The sequence below is a fragment of the Bufo gargarizans genome, chromosome 1, assembly GCF_014858855.1.
Source record: "Bufo gargarizans isolate SCDJY-AF-19 chromosome 1, ASM1485885v1, whole genome shotgun sequence".
In the NCBI taxonomy this organism is placed as follows: Eukaryota; Metazoa; Chordata; class Amphibia; order Anura; family Bufonidae; genus Bufo; species Bufo gargarizans.
In genome coordinates this window covers 658,022,057-658,047,588 of record NC_058080.1, presented here as the reverse complement: position 1 = coordinate 658,047,588, position 25,532 = coordinate 658,022,057, and the positions used below count along the sequence as shown (strand labels likewise).

The 25,532-nt window shown below is 47.6% G+C and overlaps 1 protein-coding gene across 1 annotated transcript in view; it reads right to left on the bottom strand.

The window, feature by feature from the left end:
* MCCC2 (methylcrotonyl-CoA carboxylase subunit 2) overlaps positions 1-25,532 on the bottom strand; it is a 159,627-nt gene that overhangs the window by 127,670 nt on the left and 6,425 nt on the right. The window contains exons 2-3 of the mRNA XM_044276046.1: positions 12,185-12,251; positions 2,129-2,213 (exon numbers count right to left, since the gene is read on the bottom strand). Of these exons, the coding sequence (XP_044131981.1) occupies positions 2,129-2,213; positions 12,185-12,251 (152 nt within the window). The remainder of the gene's footprint in view (positions 1-2,128; positions 2,214-12,184; positions 12,252-25,532) is intronic.

Genomic DNA, 25,532 nt, shown 5'->3' with positions numbered 1-25,532 from the left:
TCACTTTCAGCTGCATTCACAGCATCCCGATTTCTATCAGTGATATCTTCCCCTGTACTGAATGTATTGCTGTCATTCTGTTATTGTCTGAAAGCTTGGAATGTCAGCTTTCAAACAATAAAAAGACCATATCTAGCTGGTACCAAACCAGAGATATGAGCAGCTAAAGCAGACCCCCCCAACATCCCCCTCCTCTTCAGTGTGGAGGAGAATGAGGGAGCAGCTGCAGAGCTCACAGGCTGCAAAAGGAGAGAAAAAAAAATGTAAATATATAGAAATGTGGTACTGACTCACACAATAAAATTACTATTTTTACCACACAGTGGACACCATAAAAAAATTCCACAAAAGAGTTTTTTTTTATCTTTCCCCCTAAAAATAAAATACGTTATTTAATACACTATAAAACCCCAAATGGTACCTAAAAAACCAACAACTAATCCCGCTAAATAAACTAAAAAAATTTGAAGAAAAATTAAAAAGTTAGGTCTGCTAGAACACATTCCATCACATTACACACTGCTCATATCCAGGGGTCACGGCTATCGCTGGAGCGCAGATACGAGGTGGGCAGGACGGGAGCTGCTGCGTATGCATGCCTATGTAAGCTCCCATGGTCCTGCCCACCAGAGAGAGACCTTTAGTGAGCAAGCATAGCCACTGCTGCTGGAGTACACTGTGGTCACAACCCCTGGAAATTGCTTTGTATTATCTCTACATAATAAATGCCATTTGCTGAAGTGAGACAACCCCTTCAAGGTGCTTGTTCACATTAGATGAACTTCTGCAGAGCAACCATCCCCACCTGTGGAACTGGCAGAATATAAAAAAAATTTAAATATGAGGGTGCCCCAACTCTCCCGCCATGTGCTTGGCAAAATATGCATGCAATTAGCGAACTCAGCGAGGTACATTTATATTCTTAACATATTAGCAAGACATACTGCCATAATGCTGTCAGTGTTATTCAATACATTCCAGAACTATGCGACCTGTCAATGCTGGGAGGTCAGGACGGGAGCTCTCAGCTGACACACACTGTGGTCCAATGCAAGGAACTCGCTTGTAAGAAAGGGGCCTAAAGGTTGCAATTTGAAACGCTATCAGGGATTATCCAGAGGGAGGTGGAAAAAAATTGCCAATTGCCTAATTAACGGGGGGGGGGGGGGGGAATAAACAGCCAGTAACATTTTCTGACTGTATTTAGTCAATCGAAAAACCCACAAAATTGTGTAAAAATTTAATTTGTTATTGATAACTATATTGTGGGTTTTACAACCACAAAGAGTGATAATGAGTCATATAACGGTACAGCTGAGTACACTTGTGGTAGAATTTTGTCTTGCATATGGATTTTTCCATGGATTTTATTTGCAGACTCACCATGACTTTCACCCGATACATTTAAATGGGTTGTCAAACTTCACACATTTTAAATACTCTCTCTTAAAGGGGTTTTCCCGAGATAGTGTTACTGATGACCTATCCTCAGGATTGGTCATCAGTATATGATCGTTAGGGGGTCTAACAGACGTGACCCCTGCTAATCAGCGGTTTGAGAAGGCAGCGGAGCTCCTGTGAGCACCGCAGCCTTCGCTCTGCTTTCTCTAGGACGACACGTTCATTGGTCACATGGCCTAGGCGCAGCTCAGCCCCATTACAGTGAATAGGGCTGAGTGCAATACCAAGCACAGCCACTATACAATATACAGCGCTGTGCTTGGTGAGATGAAAAGATGATCGATGGGTATCTTGGGAGTCGAACCCCCTCTGATCAGACACTATTGGATAGGATAGGTCATCAGTATAAAAATCTTGGAAAACTCTTTTAAGCAGTGGGCATATCTCTACAATATAAAAAAATATAAATAAAGTTGGACAAGCTCTTTAATGGGTGAATATCAGCTGTGAAACTCCAAGCCATGTCCGTGCAGATTTGAAACAATTCTTTTCCATGTTGGTTTGTCTGCTACATGTGGATTTGAAGATTATACTATAACTTGCACCAAAATAATCACAGCATTAGAATTCACCAGGAGAGTCCCGCAGGGTATATCACTGCGTCATCAGTATATGATAAACTGATCAATCATAATAAAATCACGATTCCAAGAGTAAAGCTTTGTACCCAGGATCTATAAGTCTGTCGATTCTTTCCCTAGGGAGAAGTTTCCCTCTAGAGGTATGGAGAGTTCTGGCCTTTTCTCCTCCTCCTGTAAAACATAAAAAAAACATTTATTTATTTTTTACAGTTTTCGACAAGTGCTGTAACTCTGGGCTATAACTTAACTCTACCTACTGGTGACACTCATATATACAGAAGGCTTTATGGATGTTTTAATCTCACCTCAGTTTCACATAATAAACCTAAAGATTATTTTATTTTATTTATCTTATCTATAAACGAGTCTGATCAGAGTGATTCTTAATGGGACTACTAAAGCTAATTTCACACAAGGCAGAATGTGGTCCGGGAGCGTGGTCTCCTCGATTGGATGAACCAGGTTACTGTGCAATCCTCTTGCCTGGCCCTGTCCATAAAGGAGAGGGAGGAGCTGGCAGAAGGAGGAGGAGGAGCAATGGTGGCAGAGTGACTTGGCCCCGCCCTCAGTGTGCTTAACTGCTCATTTGCATATGGATTAAAACTACTTTTGCTCTGAAATGCAGCAAAGCATCGCAAAGTGAGAGCTATCATTACATCCAGCTGAGCTAGCTCTACAAGGCATTGTGTCTGGTTTAACAGGGAATTTCCTGTTGACAGAAACCCTTTAAGGGCTAATGCACACGAATGTACTGGTATTTTTGGGCCGCATCCAGATGCAGACTCATTCACTTCAATTGAGCCGCAAAAAAAAAAATGCGGACAGCACACGTGTGCTGTCCTGCAGCCACATAAAAGAATAGAACATGTCCTATTCTTGTCCATTTTACGGACAAGAATAGGACCGTTCTATAGAGGGCAGGACGATCTGTTCTGCCAAATGCGGAACACACATGGCCGGTATCCATGTTTTGCGGACCACAAAAACAGCAAGGGCCGTACGCATGAGCCCTAAGGCTGAAAATCGACTCCTGGCTCTGGCTTCAAAAATCGATTCAAAGAAACGGAGCATGGAAACTCAGCCTAAAGAGTTTACTCAAGGTTTTTTCTTGGCCGCTTTCTTCCGTAAACGACTGGTATTACAGCTCAGCTCCACTGGAATACATAGAGCTGAACTGGGGACAGGTATGGCATTGTCTTTGGAAGAAAGGTAGTATCCCAAATCTCCTGTACCTATGGCAGTGGTCAGGACATAAAAATCGAGCATGAAGAAGTTCAACTCAGGATTCTGGCAGAGGCTTTCTCCCCTCTCCCTAATGAGAACATGTGCACAATTGACCAAGCCAGTCGTACATGTGTACGTGGGGCAGGGGAGTCAGGAGGAACAGGTTCTAGTGTTTGGTCAGCTGAGCCCTATTACACAGGTTGAGGATTCAGACAACTTAAAAGGGAGAAGTGTTTGTATGAACCCTCAGTCCTGATAATTGCCTGTGTAAATGTGCTGCCAATCACCTGTCAAGTTCATTAGGTGATCTCATCTTTCATTCGGCACCTAAAATCCTTGTTTGTACGCAGCACGCTGCCCTGCCTAAATAGGGTGTACGGGGATGAATGAGCGTATTAATGATCATTCACCTCTACTCAGCAGGGATAATTGCTGCAAGGGAATCCAGCTAAGGAGTGGGCAATTATTGGGAACGGTTTGTTCCAGATCATTTTCTTGTATGCTGGCCCATGTAAGCGGGCCCTAATTCATCTATGTAGACATGCCATTTGATTTTATGTTTAACAAATTGAAAGAATTTTTGGTTATGTTATTTTTAATTTTCCATCTCAATAAGTAGATTTTTGTACTTACCGTAAAATCTGTTTCTCTTCTATTCATTGGGGGACACAGGCTTGACCATGGGGTACAGCTGTTGCCACTAGGAGGCGCTAATCACAAAAGGCACACTAATCACAAAAGTGTGAGCTCCTCCCTCCAGCTATACCCTTCCTACAGGGACTAAGCTAAATCAGTTAGTGCAAAAGCAGTAGAAGCAAGAAAAAAAAACAGGAAGGCCAAACTAAGTACAAACCCAGAACCACACAGGCCAGAAAAGGTCCGTAAAAGAGAGAACGGGCGGGAGCTGTGTCCACCAATGAATGGAAGAGAAACAGATTTAACGGCATATACAAAAATCTAGTTTTCTCATCCGTATCGTTGGGGGGCACAGGCTTGACCATGGGACGTTAAAGAGCAGTTCCAAGGGTGGGCATAAACAAGAACCCTCAGGCCAATCAGAGAACCGCCAGAGAGGCATCAGAAGACGCAAAGGTGTGTACTCTGTAAAATTTGAAAAAAGGTGAGCAAAAACGATCAGGTAGCCGCCTTGCATACCTGAAGGGCCGAAGCCCCATGATATACTGCCAAAGACTCCCCCACTGCCCGAGCAGAATGAGCAGTAACCCGGAAGGGTGGGGCCCGGTCACTGACGCGGTACGCTTCCACAATGGCCAAACAAATCCATCGGGAAGTTTTAGACGCAGCCAGCCCTAGTCTCGGCCCCTCTGGAATGACGAACAGGAAATCCGTCCGTCAGAAAGATGACGTCTGGGACAGATAGATGCGAACCAAATTCAGAGTGTGGAGCGACTGCTCACAAGGATGAGACAGGGCAGGACAAAAGGAAGGAAGGACTGAACAGGGCGAAGGACTACTTTGTCCTGATGGAGGATTAGGAAGGGCGACCGAAAGGAAAGAGCTGCGAGTTCCGACACCCTACGATGGAATTGATTGCCACCAAAAAGGCCACCTTGTAGGACAGTAAAAAATGACCAGAGGAAGAGAAGGCGCTCATAGGGTGAGTATGGAGAGGCAAGACAGTGTCCTCTAAATCAAGGCGAGTCAAATCTGCTCACCTGTTGGAGTTGCACCGAATTGGGTGCAACTACAATAAAGACACGCTAAGAGAGAAATACAGCAAATGACTGGTTGGTGCCGCCGACTGTGTCCGAGATAACACCTTGGGCGGGGGCCAAGCCGCCTTTCAGGTGGACACTGGGACTAGTAGTAGTGCTTCTCTGGACTTTAGTGGTCTAGAGAGCTTGTGGACACAAGGCGCATGTCACAACCGGATGTTTAGGTACAATCAGATTTATTGTAGGACAACGCGTTTTGGGGTTCAGAGGACCCCTATTTCAAGTCTGAAGCACTGCAGCAAGTTAATGAGCTGGAGCGCGATCGTACGCACCACGTGCAAGGACCGGGCGGCAGCGCTCCAGCTCATTCACTTGCTGAAGCGCTTCAGACTTGAAAAAGGGGTCCTCTGAACCCCAAAAACGCGTTTTCCTACAATAAATCTGATTGTACCTAAACATCCGGTTGTGACATGCGCCTTGTGTCCACAAGCTCTCTAGACCACTGAAGTCCAAAGGAGCACTAGACCTTGTAGGACAGGAAGCAAAGCGACACCTGCTGCAAAGGCTCAAACGGTGAAAACTGGACAGCGCTGAGCACTAATTTAAGATCTCAAGGATTCAACGGAGGACGGAAAGGGGGCATAGCAAGCGGAACCCCCTGCAGAAAGGCCCGAACCGCAGAAAGTGAAGCCAAGTTCAGCTGAAAAAGAATGGAAAGAGCCGAAACTTGCACTTTGAGGGAGCTGAGAGCCAGCCCCAAGTCCATGCCCGACTGCAGAAAAGACTAAAGTAGGACTTCCAGGTCCGGTGGTAGATTCGGGAAGACGACAGCTTTCTGGCACGAATCATGGTCTGGACAAAAGCATCCGAGAAACCCCGAGCACTAAGTACGGCGGATTCAACAGCCATGCCGTTAAATGTAGAGACTCTAAATTCGGGTGGAAGATTGGTCCCTGCAACACGAGGTCCTCCCGAAGGGGAAGACGCCAGGGTTCGTTGGCGAGGAGGGTAACTAGAGATGCGTGCCATACTCTGTGCGATCAATCGAGGGCCACAAGAATGACGGGCATACCTTCGGACCTGATTTTCCGGAGGAAACGCGGAATGAGGGGAAGAGGAGGGAAGGAAACATGAACTGAATCCATGGAATCACTAGAGCGTTGTACCATGGGATCGTGGCACCGCCCGACAAAGTTTTCGGCCTTGTAGTTGAAGCGGGAGGCCATGAGATCCACGCCCAGCCAACTCCATCACTGGCAGTTGGCTGGAAAAACTTGCAGGTGAAGAACAAATTCGCCAGGATCGAGAAGCTCCCTGCTGAGGAAGTCGGCGATCCAGTTGTCAACGTCGGAGATGTGAACTGCTGACAGCGCTGGAACATGGCTCTCCACCCAGCTGAGAATCAGAGCTATTTCCGCCATGAATGCTGGGCTCCGGGTGTCGCCCTGGTGATTGAGGTACGCCACAGCCGTGGAGCTTGTCAGTCTGGACTTGAAATGGGCGTCCCCGGAGATGGTGGATCCAACGAAGCAGAGAGAGATAGGAGATAGGAAAAAGTGCCCCGATGTCAGCCATCGGGAAAACCAACCATCACGTGAGGGCCCGGCGGGTCGGGGCAGGAGATGTATGAGCCGATCCAAGGAGGCTGGAGAACGGTCCGAACTGGTTAGAATGCCTCGCTGAAGAGTCCTGAGCATAGGGAACTGCTTTAAAGGCAGAGACCATGGGATCCAAAGCACGCATGCAGTGACGAATGGGAAGAAGACGGGGACGCAACAAGAAGGGGACAATCAAAAGACGGAGAGTGGATAGCTTCTCCGGGGACAAAAGTACCTTGGCGTGAAAGGTGTCGAGTAACATGCCCAAAAAGGTTAGCCGTTTAGATGGATAAAGACATGAATTTTGCCGGTTCAGGGTCCATCCGAAGCATTCCAGGGTGTCCAGGACTACGCGCAGGCTGTCCTCCATTGCCTGGAATGACGGACCCTTTATCAGGATATGGTCCAAGTATGGAATTGCCACTATAACATGGAGCAGGACCATGACTGCCGCCAGAACCTTCGTAAAGACTCTGGCAGCCGTGGCCAGGCCGAACGGGAAGGCCACAAAATGGGATGGCCGTGAAAGGGACCCAATACGAACTGGAGAAATTTTTGGTGACTGACGCAGATTGGGACTTGATAAGCGTCCTTGATGTCTATCGAGGACAGGTACTCCCCCGGTTTCATGGACGCAATGAGTGATCTCAGGGACTCCATCCGAAGCGGCAGAGCCGAAGGAAGTGGTAGAGTGCTCTAAGTTCCAGAATGGGATGGCACGTCCCCTCTTTTTTGGGGACCACAAAGAGATTGGAGTAGAACAAGTGAAAACAACGGTCTTGTGCAGGAATCGAGACGATCACTCCCTGCCACAAAAGTGTGTGGATAGCCTGAAAAAAGGAATTCGCGGCAGAGGGAGAGGTCGGGGGAGACTAACGAAAAAAAACGGGATGGGGTGGGGGACCCGATTTCCAGTTTGTAACCCTCCGAGATGACTTCTCTTACTCAGGCATCCGAGACGCGAGCCAACCAAACATGACGAAACAGATGAAGACGGCCGTCCACCCGATCAGAGGGCGCTGGAAGCTACACGTCATGCAGAAGAGGTTTTGGGGGTATAGGACTTGGAGCCTTGTTGACGGGGACAGGAAGGGCGAGGTTTGAAGGAAGGCTTGCGCTTCTGATCCGTGGCAGACTTGTTGGAAAAAATATGAAAGGGGCGAAAAAGAGGTCTATGCTTTTTTGACTTGTTGAAACGAACCCTGTTTTGTGGTAAATGAGTGCTCTTACCACCTGTAGCATCAGAAATGATCTCGTCCAGGTGTTTGCCAAAAAGTCTGCTGCAGGTAAAGGGGAGGGCCGTCAGGGTCCACTTTGAAGCATTATCTGCCACCCAGCAGGAGAGCTATAGGGTACGGCAAATAGCCACCAAAAAGGCTGACGAGCGGGCCATTAGCCTCATCCAGAGAGGCTTCACAAATATACGCACTGGCATGGGAGAGCTGCAGGGCAATATCGGAAAGTTCCTCCGAGGTGTCCCCCGAGGAGAGACCCTGACGTAGATTGTTTGCCCACTCACCCATAGCTTTGCTCACCCATGTAGAGGCAAAAACCCGTCGCAGTGCTGTGCCCACTGCTGCAAAGGATAATTTTGCGAAAGATTCCAATTTTTTTATCTCTGATATCAGAGAAAGCAGCCCCATCTGCCAACAGCAAAGTGGTATATTTTGCCAAGCGGGATACTGGCGGGTCAACTATAGGTGAGGACGACCACTTTTTCGTCAAGGAAGTCTAAAGCGTTTTAGTAAGGCAAAAACGTAGGATCAGGTAAATTCTACTCCTTGGAAAGAGAGGAATCAAAATCCTGGTAGTTGGGGAAACTTTGGGCAAGCGACGGGTCCGCCTGAAGGAAAAAACTTGAGCCGGACGATGAGGGTGTGGAGTCCTTAATCTGTAAGGTCTCTATAACCGCTGTAAGGAGATTGTCCACCATGGAGGACTGTTTTGAAGACTAACCCTCATGAGAGACAAAATCTGCATCTGAAAACCTCTCCTCGGAACATGCCTCTTCCAAGCAAGACACGTCGGAGTGAGACTCTCTGGGAGGTTGCGGAGAGGCAGAGGAAACGGGAGACACAGACACCCTTCTGGGGAAGGGTGGTCTGGCCCGTTTAGCGGGATGGCCGTGATGGGAATAAGTCCCAGGATCCCCAGAGTCGGACAGGTCAGAAGACGGCCTTGCGGACAAACGCCCCAGTCCACAAGCTCTCTAGACCACTGAAGTCCAAAGGAGCACTAGACCTTGTAGGACAGGAAGCAAAGCGACACCTGCTGCAAAGGCTCAAACGGTGAAAACTGGACAGCGCTGAGCACTAATTTAAGATCTCAAGGATTCAACGGAGGACGGAAAGGGGGCATAGCAAGCGGAACCCCCTGCAGAAAGGCCCGAACCGCAGAAAGTGAAGCCAAGTTCAGCTGAAAAAGAATGGAAAGAGCCGAAACTTGCACTTTGAGGGAGCTGAGAGCCAGCCCCAAGTCCATGCCCGACTGCAGAAAAGACTAAAGTAGGACTTCCAGGTCCGGTGGTAGATTCGGGAAGACGACAGCTTTCTGGCACGAATCATGGTCTGGACAAAAGCATCCGAGAAACCCCGAGCACTAAGTACGGCGGATTCAACAGCCATGCCGTTAAATGTAGAGACTCTAAATTCGGGTGGAAGATTGGTCCCTGCAACACGAGGTCCTCCCGAAGGGGAAGACGCCAGGGTTCGTTGGCGAGGAGGGTAACTAGAGATGCGTGCCATACTCTGTGCGATCAATCGAGGGCCACAAGAATGACGGGCATACCTTCGGACCTGATTTTCCGGAGGAAACGCGGAATGAGGGGAAGAGGAGGGAAGGAAACATGAACTGAATCCATGGAATCACTAGAGCGTTGTACCATGGGATCGTGGCACCGCCCGACAAAGTTTTCGGCCTTGTAGTTGAAGCGGGAGGCCATGAGATCCACGCCCAGCCAACTCCATCACTGGCAGTTGGCTGGAAAAACTTGCAGGTGAAGAACAAATTCGCCAGGATCGAGAAGCTCCCTGCTGAGGAAGTCGGCGATCCAGTTGTCAACGTCGGAGATGTGAACTGCTGACAGCGCTGGAACATGGCTCTCCACCCAGCTGAGAATCAGAGCTATTTCCGCCATGAATGCTGGGCTCCGGGTGTCGCCCTGGTGATTGAGGTACGCCACAGCCGTGGAGTTGTCAGTCTGGACTTGAAATGGGCGTCCCCGGAGATGGTGGATCCAACGAAGCAGAGAGAGATAGGAGATAGGAAAAAGTGCCCCGATGTCAGCCATCGGGAAAACCAACCATCACGTGAGGGCCCGGCGGGTCGGGGCAGGAGATGTATGAGCCGATCCAAGGAGGCTGGAGAACGGTCCGAACTGGTTAGAATGCCTCGCTGAAGAGTCCTGAGCATAGGGAACTGCTTTAAAGGCAGAGACCATGGGATCCAAAGCACGCATGCAGTGACGAATGGGAAGAAGACGGGGACGCAACAAGAAGGGGACAATCAAAAGACGGAGAGTGGATAGCTTCTCCGGAGACAAAAGTACCTTGGCGTGAAAGGTGTCGAGTAACATGCCCAAAAAGGTTAGCCGTTTAGATGGATAAAGACATGAATTTTGCCGGTTCAGGGTCCATCCGAAGCATTCCAGGGTGTCCAGGACTACGCGCAGGCTGTCCTCCATTGCCTGGAATGACGGACCCTTTATCAGGATATGGTCCAAGTATGGAATTGCCACTATAACATGGAGCAGGACCATGACTGCCGCCAGAACCTTCGTAAAGACTCTGGCAGCCGTGGCCAGGCCGAACGGGAAGGCCACAAAATGGGATGGCCGTGAAAGGGACCCAATACGAACTGGAGAAATTTTTGGTGACTGACGCAGATTGGGACTTGATAAGCGTCCTTGATGTCTATCGAGGACAGGTACTCCCCCGGTTTCATGGACGCAATGAGTGATCTCAGGGACTCCATCCGAAGCGGCAGAGCCGAAGGAAGTGGTAGAGTGCTCTAAGGTCCAGAATGGGATGGCACGTCCCCTCTTTTTTGGGGACCACAAAGAGATTGGAGTAGAACAAGTGAAAACAACGGTCTTGTGCAGGAATCGAGACGATCACTCCCTGCCACAAAAGTGTGTGGATAGCCTGAAAAAAGGAATTCGCGGCAGAGGGAGAGGTCGGGGGAGACTAACGAAAAAAAACGGGATGGGGTGGGGGACCCGATTTCCAGTTTGTAACCCTCCGAGATGACTTCTCTTACTCAGGCATCCGAGACGCGAGCCAACCAAACATGACGAAACAGATGAAGACGGCCGTCCACCCGATCAGAGGGCGCTGGAAGCTACACGTCATGCAGAAGAGGTTTTGGGGGTATAGGACTTGGAGCCTTGTTGACGGGGACAGGAAGGGCGAGGTTTGAAGGAAGGCTTGCGCTTCTGATCCGTGGCAGACTTGTTGGAAAAAATATGAAAGGGGCGAAAAAGAGGTCTATGCTTTTTTGACTTGTTGAAACGAACCCTGTTTTGTGGTAAATGAGTGCTCTTACCACCTGTAGCATCAGAAATGATCTCGTCCAGGTGTTTGCCAAAAAGTCTGCTGCAGGTAAAGGGGAGGGCCGTCAGGGTCCACTTTGAAGCATTATCTGCCACCCAGCAGGAGAGCTATAGGGTACGGCAAATAGCCACCAAAAAGGCTGACGAGCGGGCCATTAGCCTCATCCAGAGAGGCTTCACAAATATACGCACTGGCATGGGAGAGCTGCAGGGCAATATCGGAAAGTTCCTCCGAGGTGTCCCCCGAGGAGAGACCCTGACGTAGATTGTTTGCCCACTCACCCATAGCTTTGCTCACCCATGTAGAGGCAAAAACCCGTCGCAGTGCTGTGCCCACTGCTGCAAAGGATAATTTTGCGAAAGATTCCAATTTTTTTATCTCTGATATCAGAGAAAGCAGCCCCATCTGCCAACAGCAAAGTGGTATATTTTGCCAAGCGGGATACTGGCGGGTCAACTATAGGTGAGGACGACCACTTTTTCGTCAAGGAAGTCTAAAGCGTTTTAGTAAGGCAAAAACGTAGGATCAGGTAAATTCTACTCCTTGGAAAGAGAGGAATCAAAATCCTGGTAGTTGGGGAAACTTTGGGCAAGCGACGGGTCCGCCTGAAGGAAAAAACTTGAGCCGGACGATGAGGGTGTGGAGTCCTTAATCTGTAAGGTCTCTATAACCGCTGTAAGGAGATTGTCCACCATGGAGGACTGTTTTGAAGACTAACCCTCATGAGAGACAAAATCTGCATCTGAAAACCTCTCCTCGGAACATGCCTCTTCCAAGCAAGACACGTCGGAGTGAGACTCTCTGGGAGGTTGCGGAGAGGCAGAGGAAACGGGAGACACAGACACCCTTCTGGGGTGTCTAGATTATTTTTAAAGCTTTGTAAATGCTGTTAGGAACAGCTCAGGAAAGATGGCCGCCGCAAAATAATGTTCAGAAAATAGAATAAAAAAAATAAAAAAATCGGTATATCAGAAAATAAAATGAGATTAGAAAAAAAAAAAACACATGTCGCTACCTGGTTAATAAAATTTTTGGTGACACAGTTCCAATAAACCTTTAGTTTCTTCACCTTCAGGTAGATTGTGGTCACTTACCAAGCCTTATCTTTTCCGCCTTTTCCTGCAGTTCAGTTACTAATGCTTTCATTCTATCATAGCTCTCCTGCCGAAAACAAATGGAAAAAGTATTGAAAGAACCAATTCAGTAAAATCACTTCAATCTGAATAATGTACTTATAGGACATAACAGAAAATATCACACTATGCAGATCTCATACTACCACTTCTATCTTGAAGCGGTATTCCCATCTCAGACAATGGGGGAATATAGGTAGGATGGGACCCGCAGCTATCTCATAAACTAAGCCAGCAAAGTGAAAGAGGGCGCACCGAGCATGCGCGGCCACCCTCCATTCATTTCTATAGAGCTGCCGAAAATAGCCTGGCAATATGCTCCCATTGTCTGACATGGGAATACCCCTTTAACAAATGACGTTCACGGACAGTGTGAAAACTATTGAAGAAAATGGGTTGGCACTGCGGTTTGCTCGTGGTACACGCGTCCAGGGAAGGCGTCCCACTAGTATATAGTGAAGAAGGACCGGCACTAACCTTCTTGATATGAAGAAACGTTTATTTAAGGCATTATAGCTAGAGTTGAGCGAACACCTGGATGTTCGGGTTCGAGAAGTTCGGCCGAACATCCCGGAAATGTTCGGGTTCGGGATCCGAACCCGATCCGAACTTCGTCCCGAACCCGAACCCCATTGAAGTCAATGGGGACCCGAACTTTTCGGCACTAAAAAGGCTGTAAAACAGCCCAGGAAAGAGCTAGAGGGCTGCAAAAGGCAGCAACATGTAGGTAAATCCCCTGCAAACAAATGTGGATAGGGAAATGAATTAAAATAAAAATTAAATAAATAAAAATTAACCAAAATCAATTGGAGAGAGGTTCCATAGCAGAGAATCTGGCTTCCCGTCACCCACCACTGGAACAGTCCATTCTCAGATATTTAGGCCCCGGCACCCAGGCAGAGGAGAGAGGTCCCGTAACAGAGAATCTGTCTTCATGTCAGCAGAGAATTAGTCTGCATGTCATAGCAGAGAATGAGGCTTCACGTCAGCCACCACTGCAACAGTCCATTGGCATATATTTAGGCCCAGCACCCAGGCAGAGGAGGGAGGTCCCGTAACAGAGAATCTGTCTTCATGTCAGCAGAGAATTAGTCTGCATGTCATAGCAGAGAATGAGGCTTCACGTCAGCCACCACTGCAACAGTCCATTGGCATATATTTAGGCCCAGCACCCAGGCAGAGGAGGGAGGTCCCGTAACAGAGAATCTGTCTTCATGTCAGCAGAGAATTAGTCTGCATGTCATAGCAGAGAATGAGGCTTCACGTCAGCCACCACTGCAACAGTCCATTGGCATATATTTAGGCCCAGCACACACACAGGCAGAGGAGAGAGGTCCCGTAACAGAGAATCTGGCTTCATGTCAGCAGAGAATCAGTCTGCATGTCATAGCAGAGAATGAGGCTTCACGTCAGCCACCACTGCAACAGTCCATTGGCATATATTTAGGCCCAGCACACACACAGGCAGAGGAGAGAGGTCCCGTAACAGAGAATCTGGCTTCATGTCAGCAGAGAATCAGTCTGCATGTCATAGCAGAGAATGAGGCTTCACGTCAGCCACCACTGCAACAGTCCATTGGCATATATTTAGGCCCAGCACCCAGGCAGAGGAGGGAGGTCCCGTAACAGAGAATCTGTCTTCATGTCAGCAGAGAATTAGTCTGCATGTCATAGCAGAGAATGAGGCTTCACGTCAGCCACCACTGCAACAGTCCATTGGCATATATTTAGGCCCAGCACACACACAGGCAGAGGAGAGAGGTCCCGTAACAGAGAATCTGGCTTCATGTCAGCAGAGAATCAGTCTGCATGTCATAGCAGAGAATGAGGCTTCACGTCAGCCACCACTGCAACAGTCCATTGGCATATATTTAGGCCCAGCACACACACAGGCAGAGGAGAGAGGTCCCGTAACAGAGAATCTGGCTTCATGTCAGCAGAGAATCAGTCTGCATGTCATAGCAGAGAATGAGGCTTCACGTCAGCCACCACTGCAACAGTCCATTGGCATATATTTAGGCCCAGCACCCAGGCAGAGGAGGGAGGTCCCGTAACAGAGAATCTGTCTTCATGTCAGCAGAGAATTAGTCTGCATGTCATAGCAGAGAATGAGGCTTCACGTCAGCCACCACTGCAACAGTCCATTGGCATATATTTAGGCCCAGCACCCAGGCAGAGGAGGGAGGTCCCGTAACAGAGAATCTGTCTTCATGTCAGCAGAGAATTAGTCTGCATGTCATAGCAGAGAATGAGGCTTCACGTCAGCCACCACTGGAACAGTCCATTCTCAGATATTTAGGCCCCGGCACCCAGGCAGAGGAGAGAGGTCCCGTAACAGAGAATCTGTCTTCATGTCAGCAGAGAATTAGTCTGCATGTCATAGCAGAGAATGAGGCTTCACGTCAGCCACCACTGCAACAGTCCATTGGCATATATTTAGGCCCAGCACCCAGGCAGAGGAGAGAGGTCCCGTAACAGACAATCTGGCTTCATGTCAGCAGAGAATCAGTCTGCATGTCATAGCAGAGAATCAGGCTTCACGTCACCCACCACTGCAACAGTCCATTGTCATAAATTTAGGCCCAGCACTAGTGTTGAGCGGCATGTCCCATATTCGAATTCGCGAAATTTTGTGAATATTCGAAAGAATATTCGTAAAATATTCGCGATTATTCAAATTCGTTATTATTTCGCATATGCGATAATTCGAATTATCGCATAATACATATGCTATGCAAAATTCACATGTGCGCTAATGAAATCGCCTTACGAAGATTCGCAACTCAATTCAATCACTAATGTATGAATGCAATGCCCTTTGCCTCTGTTCTGGGACAAGTGTAGATATTCGCATGTGCGCTAATAAAATCGCCTTACGAAGATTCGCACCTCAATCACTTTCTAGGGAATGTGAGACTTTTGGGAATCAATCGAGATACAGTGGGGGGTGATGACAGTAGTTGACAGAGTACAGATCAATGTAATCTGTAAGGTGGAAAGTAAAATAAAAAATACGAATATTCGTAAATCGAATTTTACGAAGTTCTACGTATTCGCGAATATGGTGCTATACTATATGAATGCACAGGCCTTTGCCTCTCTGTTCTGGGGACAAGTGTAGATATTTGCATTTGCGTTAATAAAATCGCCTTACGAAGATTCGCAGCTCAATTCAATCACTAATGTATGAATGCAAAGCCCTTTGCCTCTGTTCTGGGACAAGTGTAGATATTCGCATGTGCGCTAATAAAATCGCCTTACGAAGATTCGCAACTCAATTCACTAATGTATGAATGCAAAGCCCTTTGCCTCTGTTCTGGGACGTGCCGATATTCGCATGTGCGCTAATAAAATCGCCTTACGAAGATTCGCGCCTCAATCACTTTCTAGGCAATGTGAGTAAGATCTGAGCTGTTGGACCTTTGGGAAACAATCAATTATATGTGTACTGTAATTTTGTGGGGGGGGGGGGGAAACAAAAAACGAATATTCGTTTTTACGAATATATAGCACTATATTCGAAATATTCGCGAAATCGCGAAGTTGCGATATTCGCGAAAAAAATTTGCTTTTCGAATATTCGCGCTCAACACTACCCAGCACCCAGGCAGAGGAGAGAGGTCCCGTAACAGAGAATCTGGCTTCATGTCAGCAGAGAATCAGTCTTCATATCATAGCAGAGAATCAGGCTTCACGTCACCCACCACTGTAAGAGTCAATTTTCATAAATTTAGGCCCAGAACCCAGGCAGAGGAGAAAGGTCCCGTAACAGACAATCTGGCTTCATGTCAGCAGAGAATCAGTCTTCATATCATAGCAGAGAATCAGGCTTCACGTCACCCACCACTGCAACAGTCAATTGTCATAAATTTAGGCCCAGCACCCAGGCAGAGGAGAGAGCTCCCGTAACAGAGGATCTGGCTTCATGTCAGCAGAGAATCAGTCTGCATGTCATAGCAGAGAATGAGGCTTCACGTCACCCACCACTGCAACAGTCCATTGGCATATATTTAGGCCTAGCACACAGGCAGAGCAGAGAGGTCCCGTAACAGACAATCTGGCTTCATGTCAGCAGAGAATCAGTCTGCATGTCATAGCAGAGAATGAGGCTTCACGTCACCCACCACTGCAACAGTCCATTGGCATATATTTAGGCCTAGCACACAGGCAGAGCAGAGAGGTCCCGTAACAGACAATCTGGCTTCATGTCAGCAGAGAATCAGTCTGCATGTCATAGCAGAGAATGAGGCTTCACGTCACCCACCACTGCAACAGTCCATTGGCATATATTTAGGCCTAGCACACAGGCAGAGCAGAGAGGTCCCGTAACAGACAATCTGGCTTCATGTCAGCAGAGAATCAGTCTGCATGTCATAGCAGAGAATGAGGCTTCACGTCACCCACCACTGCAACAGTCCATTGGCATATATTTAGGCCTAGCACACAGGCAGAGCAGAGAGGTCCCGTAACAGACAATCTGGCTTCATGACAGCAGAGAATTAGTCTGCATGTCATAGCAGAGAATGAGGCTTCACGTCAGCCACCACTGCAACAGTCCATTGGCATATATTTAGGCCCAGCACCCAGGCAGAGGAGAGAGGTCCCGTAACAGACAATCTGGCTTCATGTCAGCAGAGAATTAGTCTGCATGTCATAGCAGAGAATCAGGCTTCACGTCAGCCACCACTGCAACAGTCCATTGTCATAAATTTAGGCCCAGCACCCAGGCAGAGGAGAGAGGTCCCGTAACAGACAATCTGGCTTCATGTCAGCAGAGAATTAGTCTGCATGTCATAGCAGAGAATGAGGCTTCACGTCAGCCACCACTGCAACAGTCCATTGGCATATATTTAGGCCTAGCACACAGGCAGAGCAGAGAGGTCCCGTAACAGACAATCTGGCTTCATGACAGCAGAGAATCAGTCTGCATGTCATAGCAGAGAATCAGGCTTCACGTCAGCCACCACTGCAACAGTCCATTGTCATAAATTTAGGCCCAGCACCCAGGCAGAGGAGAGAGGTCCCGTAACAGAGAATCTGGCTTCATGTCAGCAGAGAATCAGTCTTCATATCATAGCAGAGAATCAGGCTTCACGTCACCCACCACTGTAAGAGTCAATTTTCATAAATTTAGGCCCAGAACCCAGGCAGAGGAGAAAGGTCCCGTAACAGACAATCTGGCTTCATGTCAGCAGAGAATCAGTCTTCATATCATAGCAGAGAATCAGGCTTCACGTCACCCACCACTGCAACAGTCAATTTTCATAAATTTAGGCCCAGAACCCAGGCAGAGGAGAAAGGTCCCGTAACAGACAATCTGGCTTCATGTCAGCAGAGAATCAGTCTTCATATCATAGCAGAGAATCAGGCTTCACGTCACCCACCACTGCAACAGTCAATTGTCATAAATTTAGGCCCAGCACCCAGGCAGAGGAGAGAGCTCCCGTAACAGAGGATCTGGCTTCATGTCAGCAGAGAATCAGTCTGCATGTCATAGCAGAGAATGAGGCTTCACGTCACCCACCACTGCAACAGTCCATTGGCATATATTTAGGCCTAGCACACAGGCAGAGGAGAGGTTCATTCAACTTTGGGTAGCCTCGCAATATAATGGTAAAATGAAAATAAAAATAGGATTGAATGAGGAAGTGCCCTGGAGTCCAATAATATATGGTTATGGGGAGGTAGTTAATGTCTAATCTGGACAAGGGACGGACAGGTCCTGTGGGATCCATGCCTGGTTCATTTTTATGAACGTCAGCTTGTCCACATTGGCTGTAGACAGGCGGCTGCGTTTGTCTGTAATGACGCCCCCTGCCGTGCTGAATACACGTTCAGACAAAACGCTGGCTGCCGGGCAGGCCAGCACCTCCAAGGCATAAAAGGCTAGCTCTGGCCACGTGGACAATTTAGAGACCCAGAAGTTGAATGGGGCCGAACCATCAGTCAGTACGTGGAGGGGTGTGCACACGTACTGTTCCACCATGTTAGTGAAATGTTGCCTCCTGCTAACACGTTGCGTATCAGGTGGTGGTGCAGTTAGCTGTGGCGTGTTGACAAAAGTTTTCCACATCTCTGCCATGCTAACCCTGCCCTCAGAGGAGCTGGCCGTGACACAGCTGCCTTGGCGACCTCTTGCTCCTCCTCTGCCTTGGCCTTGGGCTTCCACTTGTTCCCCTGTGACATTTGGGAATGCTCTCAGTAGCGTGTCTACCAACGTGCGCTTGTACTCGCGCATCTTCCTATCACGCTCCAGTGCAGGAAGTAAGGTGGGCACATTGTCTTTGTAGCGTGGATCCAGCAGGGTGGCAACCCAGTAGTCCGCACAGGTTAAAATGTGGGCAACTCTGCTGTCGTTGCGCAGGCACTGCAGCATGTAGTCGCTCATGTGTGCCAGGCTGCCCAGGGATAAGGACAAGCTGTCCTCTGTGGGAGGCGTATCGTCATCGTCCTGCCTTTCCCCCCAGCCACGCACCAGTGATGGACCCGAGCTGCGTTGGGTGCCACCCCGCTGTGACCATGCTTCATCCTCATCCTCCTCCACCTCCTCCTCATCCTCGTCCTCCTCGTCCTCCAGTAGTGGGCCCTGGCTGGCCACATTTGTACCTGGCCTCTGCTGTTGCCAAAAACCTCCCTCTGAGTCACTTCGAAGAGACTGGCCTGAAAGTGCTAAAAATGACCCCTCTTCCTCCTCCTCCTCCTCCTCCTCCTGGGCCACCTCCTCTTCCATCATCGCCCTAAGTGTTTTCTCAAGGAGACATAGAAGTGGTATTGTAACGCTGATAACGGTGTCATCGCCACTGGCCATGTTGGTGGAGTACTCGAAACAGCGCAACAGGGCACACAGGTCTCGCATGGAGGCCCAGTCATTGGTGGTGAAGTGGTGCTGTTCTGTAGTGCGACTGACCCGTGCGTGCTGCAGCTGAAACTCCACTATGGCCTGCTGCTGCCCGCACAGTCTGTCCAGCATGTGCAAGGTGGAGTTCCACCTGGTGGGCACGTCGCATATGAGGCGGTGAGCGGGAAGGCCGAAGTTACGCTGTAGCGCAGACAGGCGAGCAGCAGCAGGATGTGAACGCCGGAAGCGCGAACAGACGGCCCGCACTTTATGCAGCAGCTCTGACATGTCGGGGTAGTTGTGAATGAACTTCTGCACCACCAAATTCAGCACATGCGCCAAGCAAGGGATGTGCGTCAAATTGGCTAGTCCCAGAGCTGCAACGAGATTTCGCCCATTATCACACACCACCAGGCCGGGCTTGAGGCTCACCGGCAGCAACCACTCGTCGGTCTGTTGCTCTATACCCCGCCACAACTCCTGTGCGGTGTGGGGCCTGTCCCCCAAACATATGAGTTTCAGAATGGCCTGCTGACGTTTACCCCGGGCTGTGCTGAAGTTGGTGGTGAAGGTGTGTGGCTGACTGGATGAGCAGGTGGAAGAAGAGGAGGAGGAAGCCGAGAAGGAGGAGGTGGCAACAGGAGGCAAAGAATGTTGCCCTGCGATCCTTGGCGGCGGAAGGACGTGCGCCAAACAGCTCTCCGCCTGGGGCCCAGCTGCCACTACATTTACCCAGTGTGCAGTTAGGGAGATATAGCGTCCCTGGCCGTGCTTACTGGTCCACGTATCTGTGGTTAGGTGGACCTTGCTACAGATGGCGTTGCGCAGTGCACACTTGATTTTATGGGATACTTGGTTGTGCAGGGAAGGCACGGCTCTCTTGGAGAAGTAGTGCCGGCTGGGAACAACATACTGTGGGACAGCAAGCGACATGAGCTGTTTGAAGCTGTCTGTGTCCACCAGCCTAAATGACAGCATTTCATAGGCCAGTAGTTTAGAAATGCTGGCATTCAGGGCCAGGGATCGAGGGTGGCTAGGTGGGAATTTACGCTTTCTATCAAATGTTTGTGAGATGGAGAGCTGAACGCTGGCGTGTGACATGGTTGAGACGCTTGGTGACGGAGGTGGTGGTGGTGGTGTTGGTGGTACATCCCCTGTTTGCTGGGCGGCAGGTGCCAACGTTCCTCCAGAGGCGGAGGAAGAGGCCGAGGCGGCAGCAGCAGAATAGGCCGAGGCGGCAGCAGCAGAAGAGGTAGCAGGGGGAGCCTGAGTGACTTCCTTGGTTTTAAGGTGTTTACTCCACTGCAGTTCATGCTTTGCATGCAGGTGCCTGGTCATGCAGGTTGTGCTCAGGTTCAGAACGTTAATGCCTCGCTTCAGGCTCTGATGGCACAGCGTGCAAACCACTCGGGTCTTGTCGTCAGCACATTGTTTGAAGAAGTGCCATGCCAGGGAACTCCTTGAAGCTGCCTTTGGGGTGCTCGGTCCCAGATGGCGGCGGTCAGTAGCAGGCGGAGTCTCTTGGCGGCGGGTGTTCTGCTTTTGCCCACTGCTCCCTCTTTTGCTACGCTGTTGGCTCGGTCTCACCACTGCCTCTTCCTCCGAACTGTGAAAGTCAGTGGCACGACCTTCATTCCATGTGGGGTCTAGGACCTCATCGTCCCCTGCATCGTCTTCCACCCAGTCTTGATCCCTGACCTCCTGTTCAGTCTGCACACTGCAGAAAGACGCAGCAGTTGGCACCTGTGTTTCGTCATCATCAGAGACATGCTGAGGTGGTATTCCCATGTCCTCATCATCAGGAAACATAAGTGGTTGTGCGTCAGTGCATTCTATGTCTTTCACCGCTGGGGAAGGGCTAGGTGGATGCCCTTGGGAAACCCTGCCAGCGGAGTCTTCAAACAGCATAAGAGACTGCTGCATAACTTGAGGCTGAGACAGTTTCCCTGGTATGCATGGGGGTGATGTGACAGACTGATGGGGTTGGTTTTCAGGCGCCATCTGTGCGCTTTCTGCAGAAGACTGGGTGGGAGATAATGTGAACGTGCTGGATCCACTGTCGGCCACCCAATTGACTAATGCCTGTACCTGCTCAGGCCTTACCATCCTTAGAACGGCATTGGGCCCCACCATATATCGCTGTAAATTCTGGCGGCTACTGGGACCTGAGGTAGTTGGTACACTAGGACGTGTGGATGTGGCAGAACGGCCACGTCCTCTCCCAGCACCAGAGGGTCCACTAACACCACCACGACCATGTCCACGTCCGCGTCCCTTACTAGATGTTTTTCTCATTGTTATGGTTCACCACAACAACAAATATATTATTTGGCCCAATGTATTGTATTCAAATTCAGCGGGATATAAATTTGAGGCCTAGTATTTAGGCGCTGGGTGACCGGTATGGATTTAGTGACAGAATTAGACTTGGAAATGCACAGAAGCGTGTGTGTGTGAAGTTATTCTGAATGACCCAATGTGCACCTTGAATATTATATACCCTTTTAGGGATAGATTTCAAATAGCTCTGATATAGCAGAAACCACTAAATTATGAAATTGCTAAATTGGGAATTGTACTTCAACCCAGAACAAAAAATGTGCTTTGACGGACACTAAATATCTTGCCCAGCAACAACAGTACAGCGGTGGGTAACGAGAGATTTAGAGGGAATTAAATTTGAGGCCTAGTATTTAGGCGCTGGGTCACCGGTATGGATTTAGTGACAGAATTAGACTTGGAAATACACAGTAGCGGGTGTGTGTGAAGTTATTCTGAATGACCCTATGTGCACCTTCAATATTATATACCCTTTTAGGGATAGATTTCAAATAGCTCTGATATAGCAGAAACCACTAAATTATGAAATTGCTAAATTGGGAATTGTACTTCAACCCAGAACAAAAAATGTGCTTTGACGGACACTAAATATCTTGCCCAGCAACAACAGTACAGCGGTGGGTACCGAGAGATTTAGAGGGAATTAAATTTGAGGCCTAGTATTTAGGCGCTGGGTCACCGGTATGGATTTAGTGACAGAATTAGACTTGGAAATGCACAGAAGCGTGTGTGTGAAGTTATTCTGAATGACCCAATGTGCACCTTCAATATTATATACCCTTTTTGGGATAGATTTCAAATAGCTCTGATATAGCAGGAACCACTAAATTATGAAATTGCTAAATTGGGAATTGTACTTCAACCCAGAACAAAAAATGTGCTTTGACGGGCACTAAATAACTTTCCCAGCTACAACAGGACAACGGTAACGAGAGATTTAGAGGGATTTAAATTTGAGGCCTAGTATTTAGGCGCTGGGTGACAGGTATGGGTTTAGTGACAGAATTAGACTTGGAAATACACAGTAGCGGGTGTGTGTGAAGTTATTCTGAATGACCCAATGTGCACCTTCAATATTATATACCCTTTTAGGGATAGATTTCAAATAGCTCTGATATAGCAGAACCACTAAATTATGAAATTGCTAAATTGGGAATTGTACTTCAACCCAGAACAAAAAATGTGCTTTGACGGACACTAAATATCTTGCCCAGCAACAACAGTACAACGGTGGGTAACGAGAGATTTAGAGGGAATTAAATTTGAGGCCTAGTATTTAGGCGCTGGGTCACCGGTATGGATTTAGTGACAGAATTAGACTTGGAAATACACAGTAGCGGGTGTGTGTGAAGTTATTCTGAATGACCCTATGTGCACCTTCAATATTATATACCCTTTTTGGGATAGATTTCAAATAGCTCTGATATAGCAGGAACCACTAAATTATGAAATTGCTAAATTGGGAATTGTACTTCAACCCAGAACAAAAAATGTGCTTTGACGGGCACTAAATAACTTTCCCAGCTACAACAGGACAACGGTAACGAGAGATTTAGAGGGATTTAAATTTGAGGCCTAGTATTTAGGCGCTGGGTGACAGGTATGGGTTTAGTGACAGAATTAGACTTGGAAATACACAGTAGCGGGTGTGTGTGAAGTTATTCTGAATGACCCTATGTGCACCTTCAATATTATATACCCTTTTAGGGATAGATTTCAAATAGCTCTGATATAGCAGAAACCACTAAATTATGAAATTGCTAAATTGGGAATTGTACTTCAACCCAGAACAAAAAATGTGCTTTGACGGACACTAAATATCTTGCCCAGCAACAACAGTACAGCGGTGGGTAACGAGAGATTTAGAGGGAATTAAATTTGAGGCCTAGTATTTAGGCGCTGGGTCACCGGTATGGATTTAGTGACAGAATTAGACTTGGAAATACACAGTAGCGGGTGTGTGTGAAGTTATTCTGAATGACCCTATGTGCACCTTCAATATTATATACCCTTTTTGGGATAGATTTCAAATAGCTCTGATATAGCAGGAACCACTAAATTATGAAATTGCTAAATTGGGAATTGTACTTCAACCCAGAACAAAAAATGTGCTTTGACGGGCACTAAATAACTTTCCCAGCTACAACAGGACAACGGTAACGAGAGATTTAGAGGGATTTAAATTTGAGGCCTAGTATTTAGGCGCTGGGTGACAGGTATGGGTTTAGTGACAGAATTAGACTTGGAAATACACAGTAGCGGGTGTGTGTGAAGTTATTCTGAATGACCCTATGTGCACCTTCAATATTATATACCCTTTTTGGGATAGATTTCAAATAGCTCTGATATAGCAGAACCACTAAATTATGAAATTGCTAAATTGGGAATTGTACTTCAACCCAGAACAAAAAATGTGCTTTGACGGACACTAAATATCTAGCCCAGCAACAACAGTACAGCGGTGGGTAACGAGAGATTTAGAGGGAATTAAATTTGAGGCCTAGTATTTAGGCGCTGGGTCACCGGTATGGATTTAGTGACAGAATTAGACTTGGAAATACACAGTAGCGGGTGTGTGTGAAGTTATTCTGAATGACCCTATGTGCACCTTCAATATTATATACCCTTTTTGGGATAGATTTCAAAGAGCTCTGATATAGCAGGAACCACTAAATTATGAAATTGCTAAATTGGGAATTGTAATTCAACCCAGAACAAGAAATGTGCTTGAACGGACACTAAATAACTCGCCCAGCTACAGCACTAGGGACAGATTTAGCTGGATATAAATTTGAGGCCTAGTATTTAGGCGCTGGGTGACAGGTATGGGTTTAGTGACAGAATTAGACTTGGAAATACACAGTAGCGGGTGTGTGTGAAGTTATTCTGAATGACCCTATGTGCACCTTCAATATTATATACCCTTTTAGGGATAGATTTCAAATAGCTCTGATATAGCAGAAACCACTAAATTATGAAATTGCTAAATTGGGAATTGTACTTCAACCCAGAACAAAAATGTGCTTTGACGGACACTAAATATCTTGCCCAGCAACAACAGTACAGCGGTGGGTAACGAGAGATTTAGAGGGAATTAAATTTGAGGCCTAGTATTTAGGCGCTGGGTCACCGGTATGGATTTAGTGACAGAATTAGACTTGGAAATACACAGTAGCGGGTGTGTGTGAAGTTATTCTGAATGACCCTATGTGCACCTTCAATATTATATACCCTTTTTGGGATAGATTTCAAATAGCTCTGATATAGCAGGAACCACTAAATTATGAAATTGCTAAATTGGGAATTGTACTTCACCCCAGAACAAAAAATGTGCTTTGACGGGCACTAAATAACTTTCCCAGCTACAACAGGACAACGGTAACGAGAGATTTAGAGGGATTTAAATTTGAGGCCTAGTATTTAGGCGCTGGGTGACAGGTATGGGTTTAGTGACAGAATTAGACTGGGAAATACCAGTAGCGGGTGTGTGTTGAAGTTATTCTGAATGACCCTATGTGCACCTTCAATATTATATACCCTTTTGGGGATAGATTTCAAATAGCTCTGATATAGCAGAAACCACTAAATTATGAAATTGCTAAATTGGGAATTGTACTTCAACCCAGAACAAAAAATGTGCTTTGACGGACACTAAATATCTTGCCCAGCAACAACAGTACAGCGGTGGGTAACGAGAGATTTAGAGGGAATTAAATTTGAGGCCTAGTATTTAGGCGCTGGGTCACCGGTATGGATTTAGTGACAGAATTAGACTTGGAAATACACAGTAGCGTGTGTGTGAAGTTATTCTGAATGACCCTATGTGCACCTTCAATATTATATACCCTTTTTGGGATAGATTCAAAGAGCTCTGATATAGCAGGAACCACTAAATTATGAAATTGCTAAATTGGGAATTGTATTTCAACCCAGAACAAGAAATGTGCTTGAACGGACACTAAATAACTCGCCCAGCTACAGCACTAGGGACAGATTTAGCTGGATATAAATTTGAGGCCTAGTATTTAGGCGCTGGGTGCCCGGTATGGATTTAGTGACAGAATTAGACTGGGATATGGCCAAAAAATGAACAGACTATTGCTGGTTAAATGCACTTGGTGTGACAGCTTC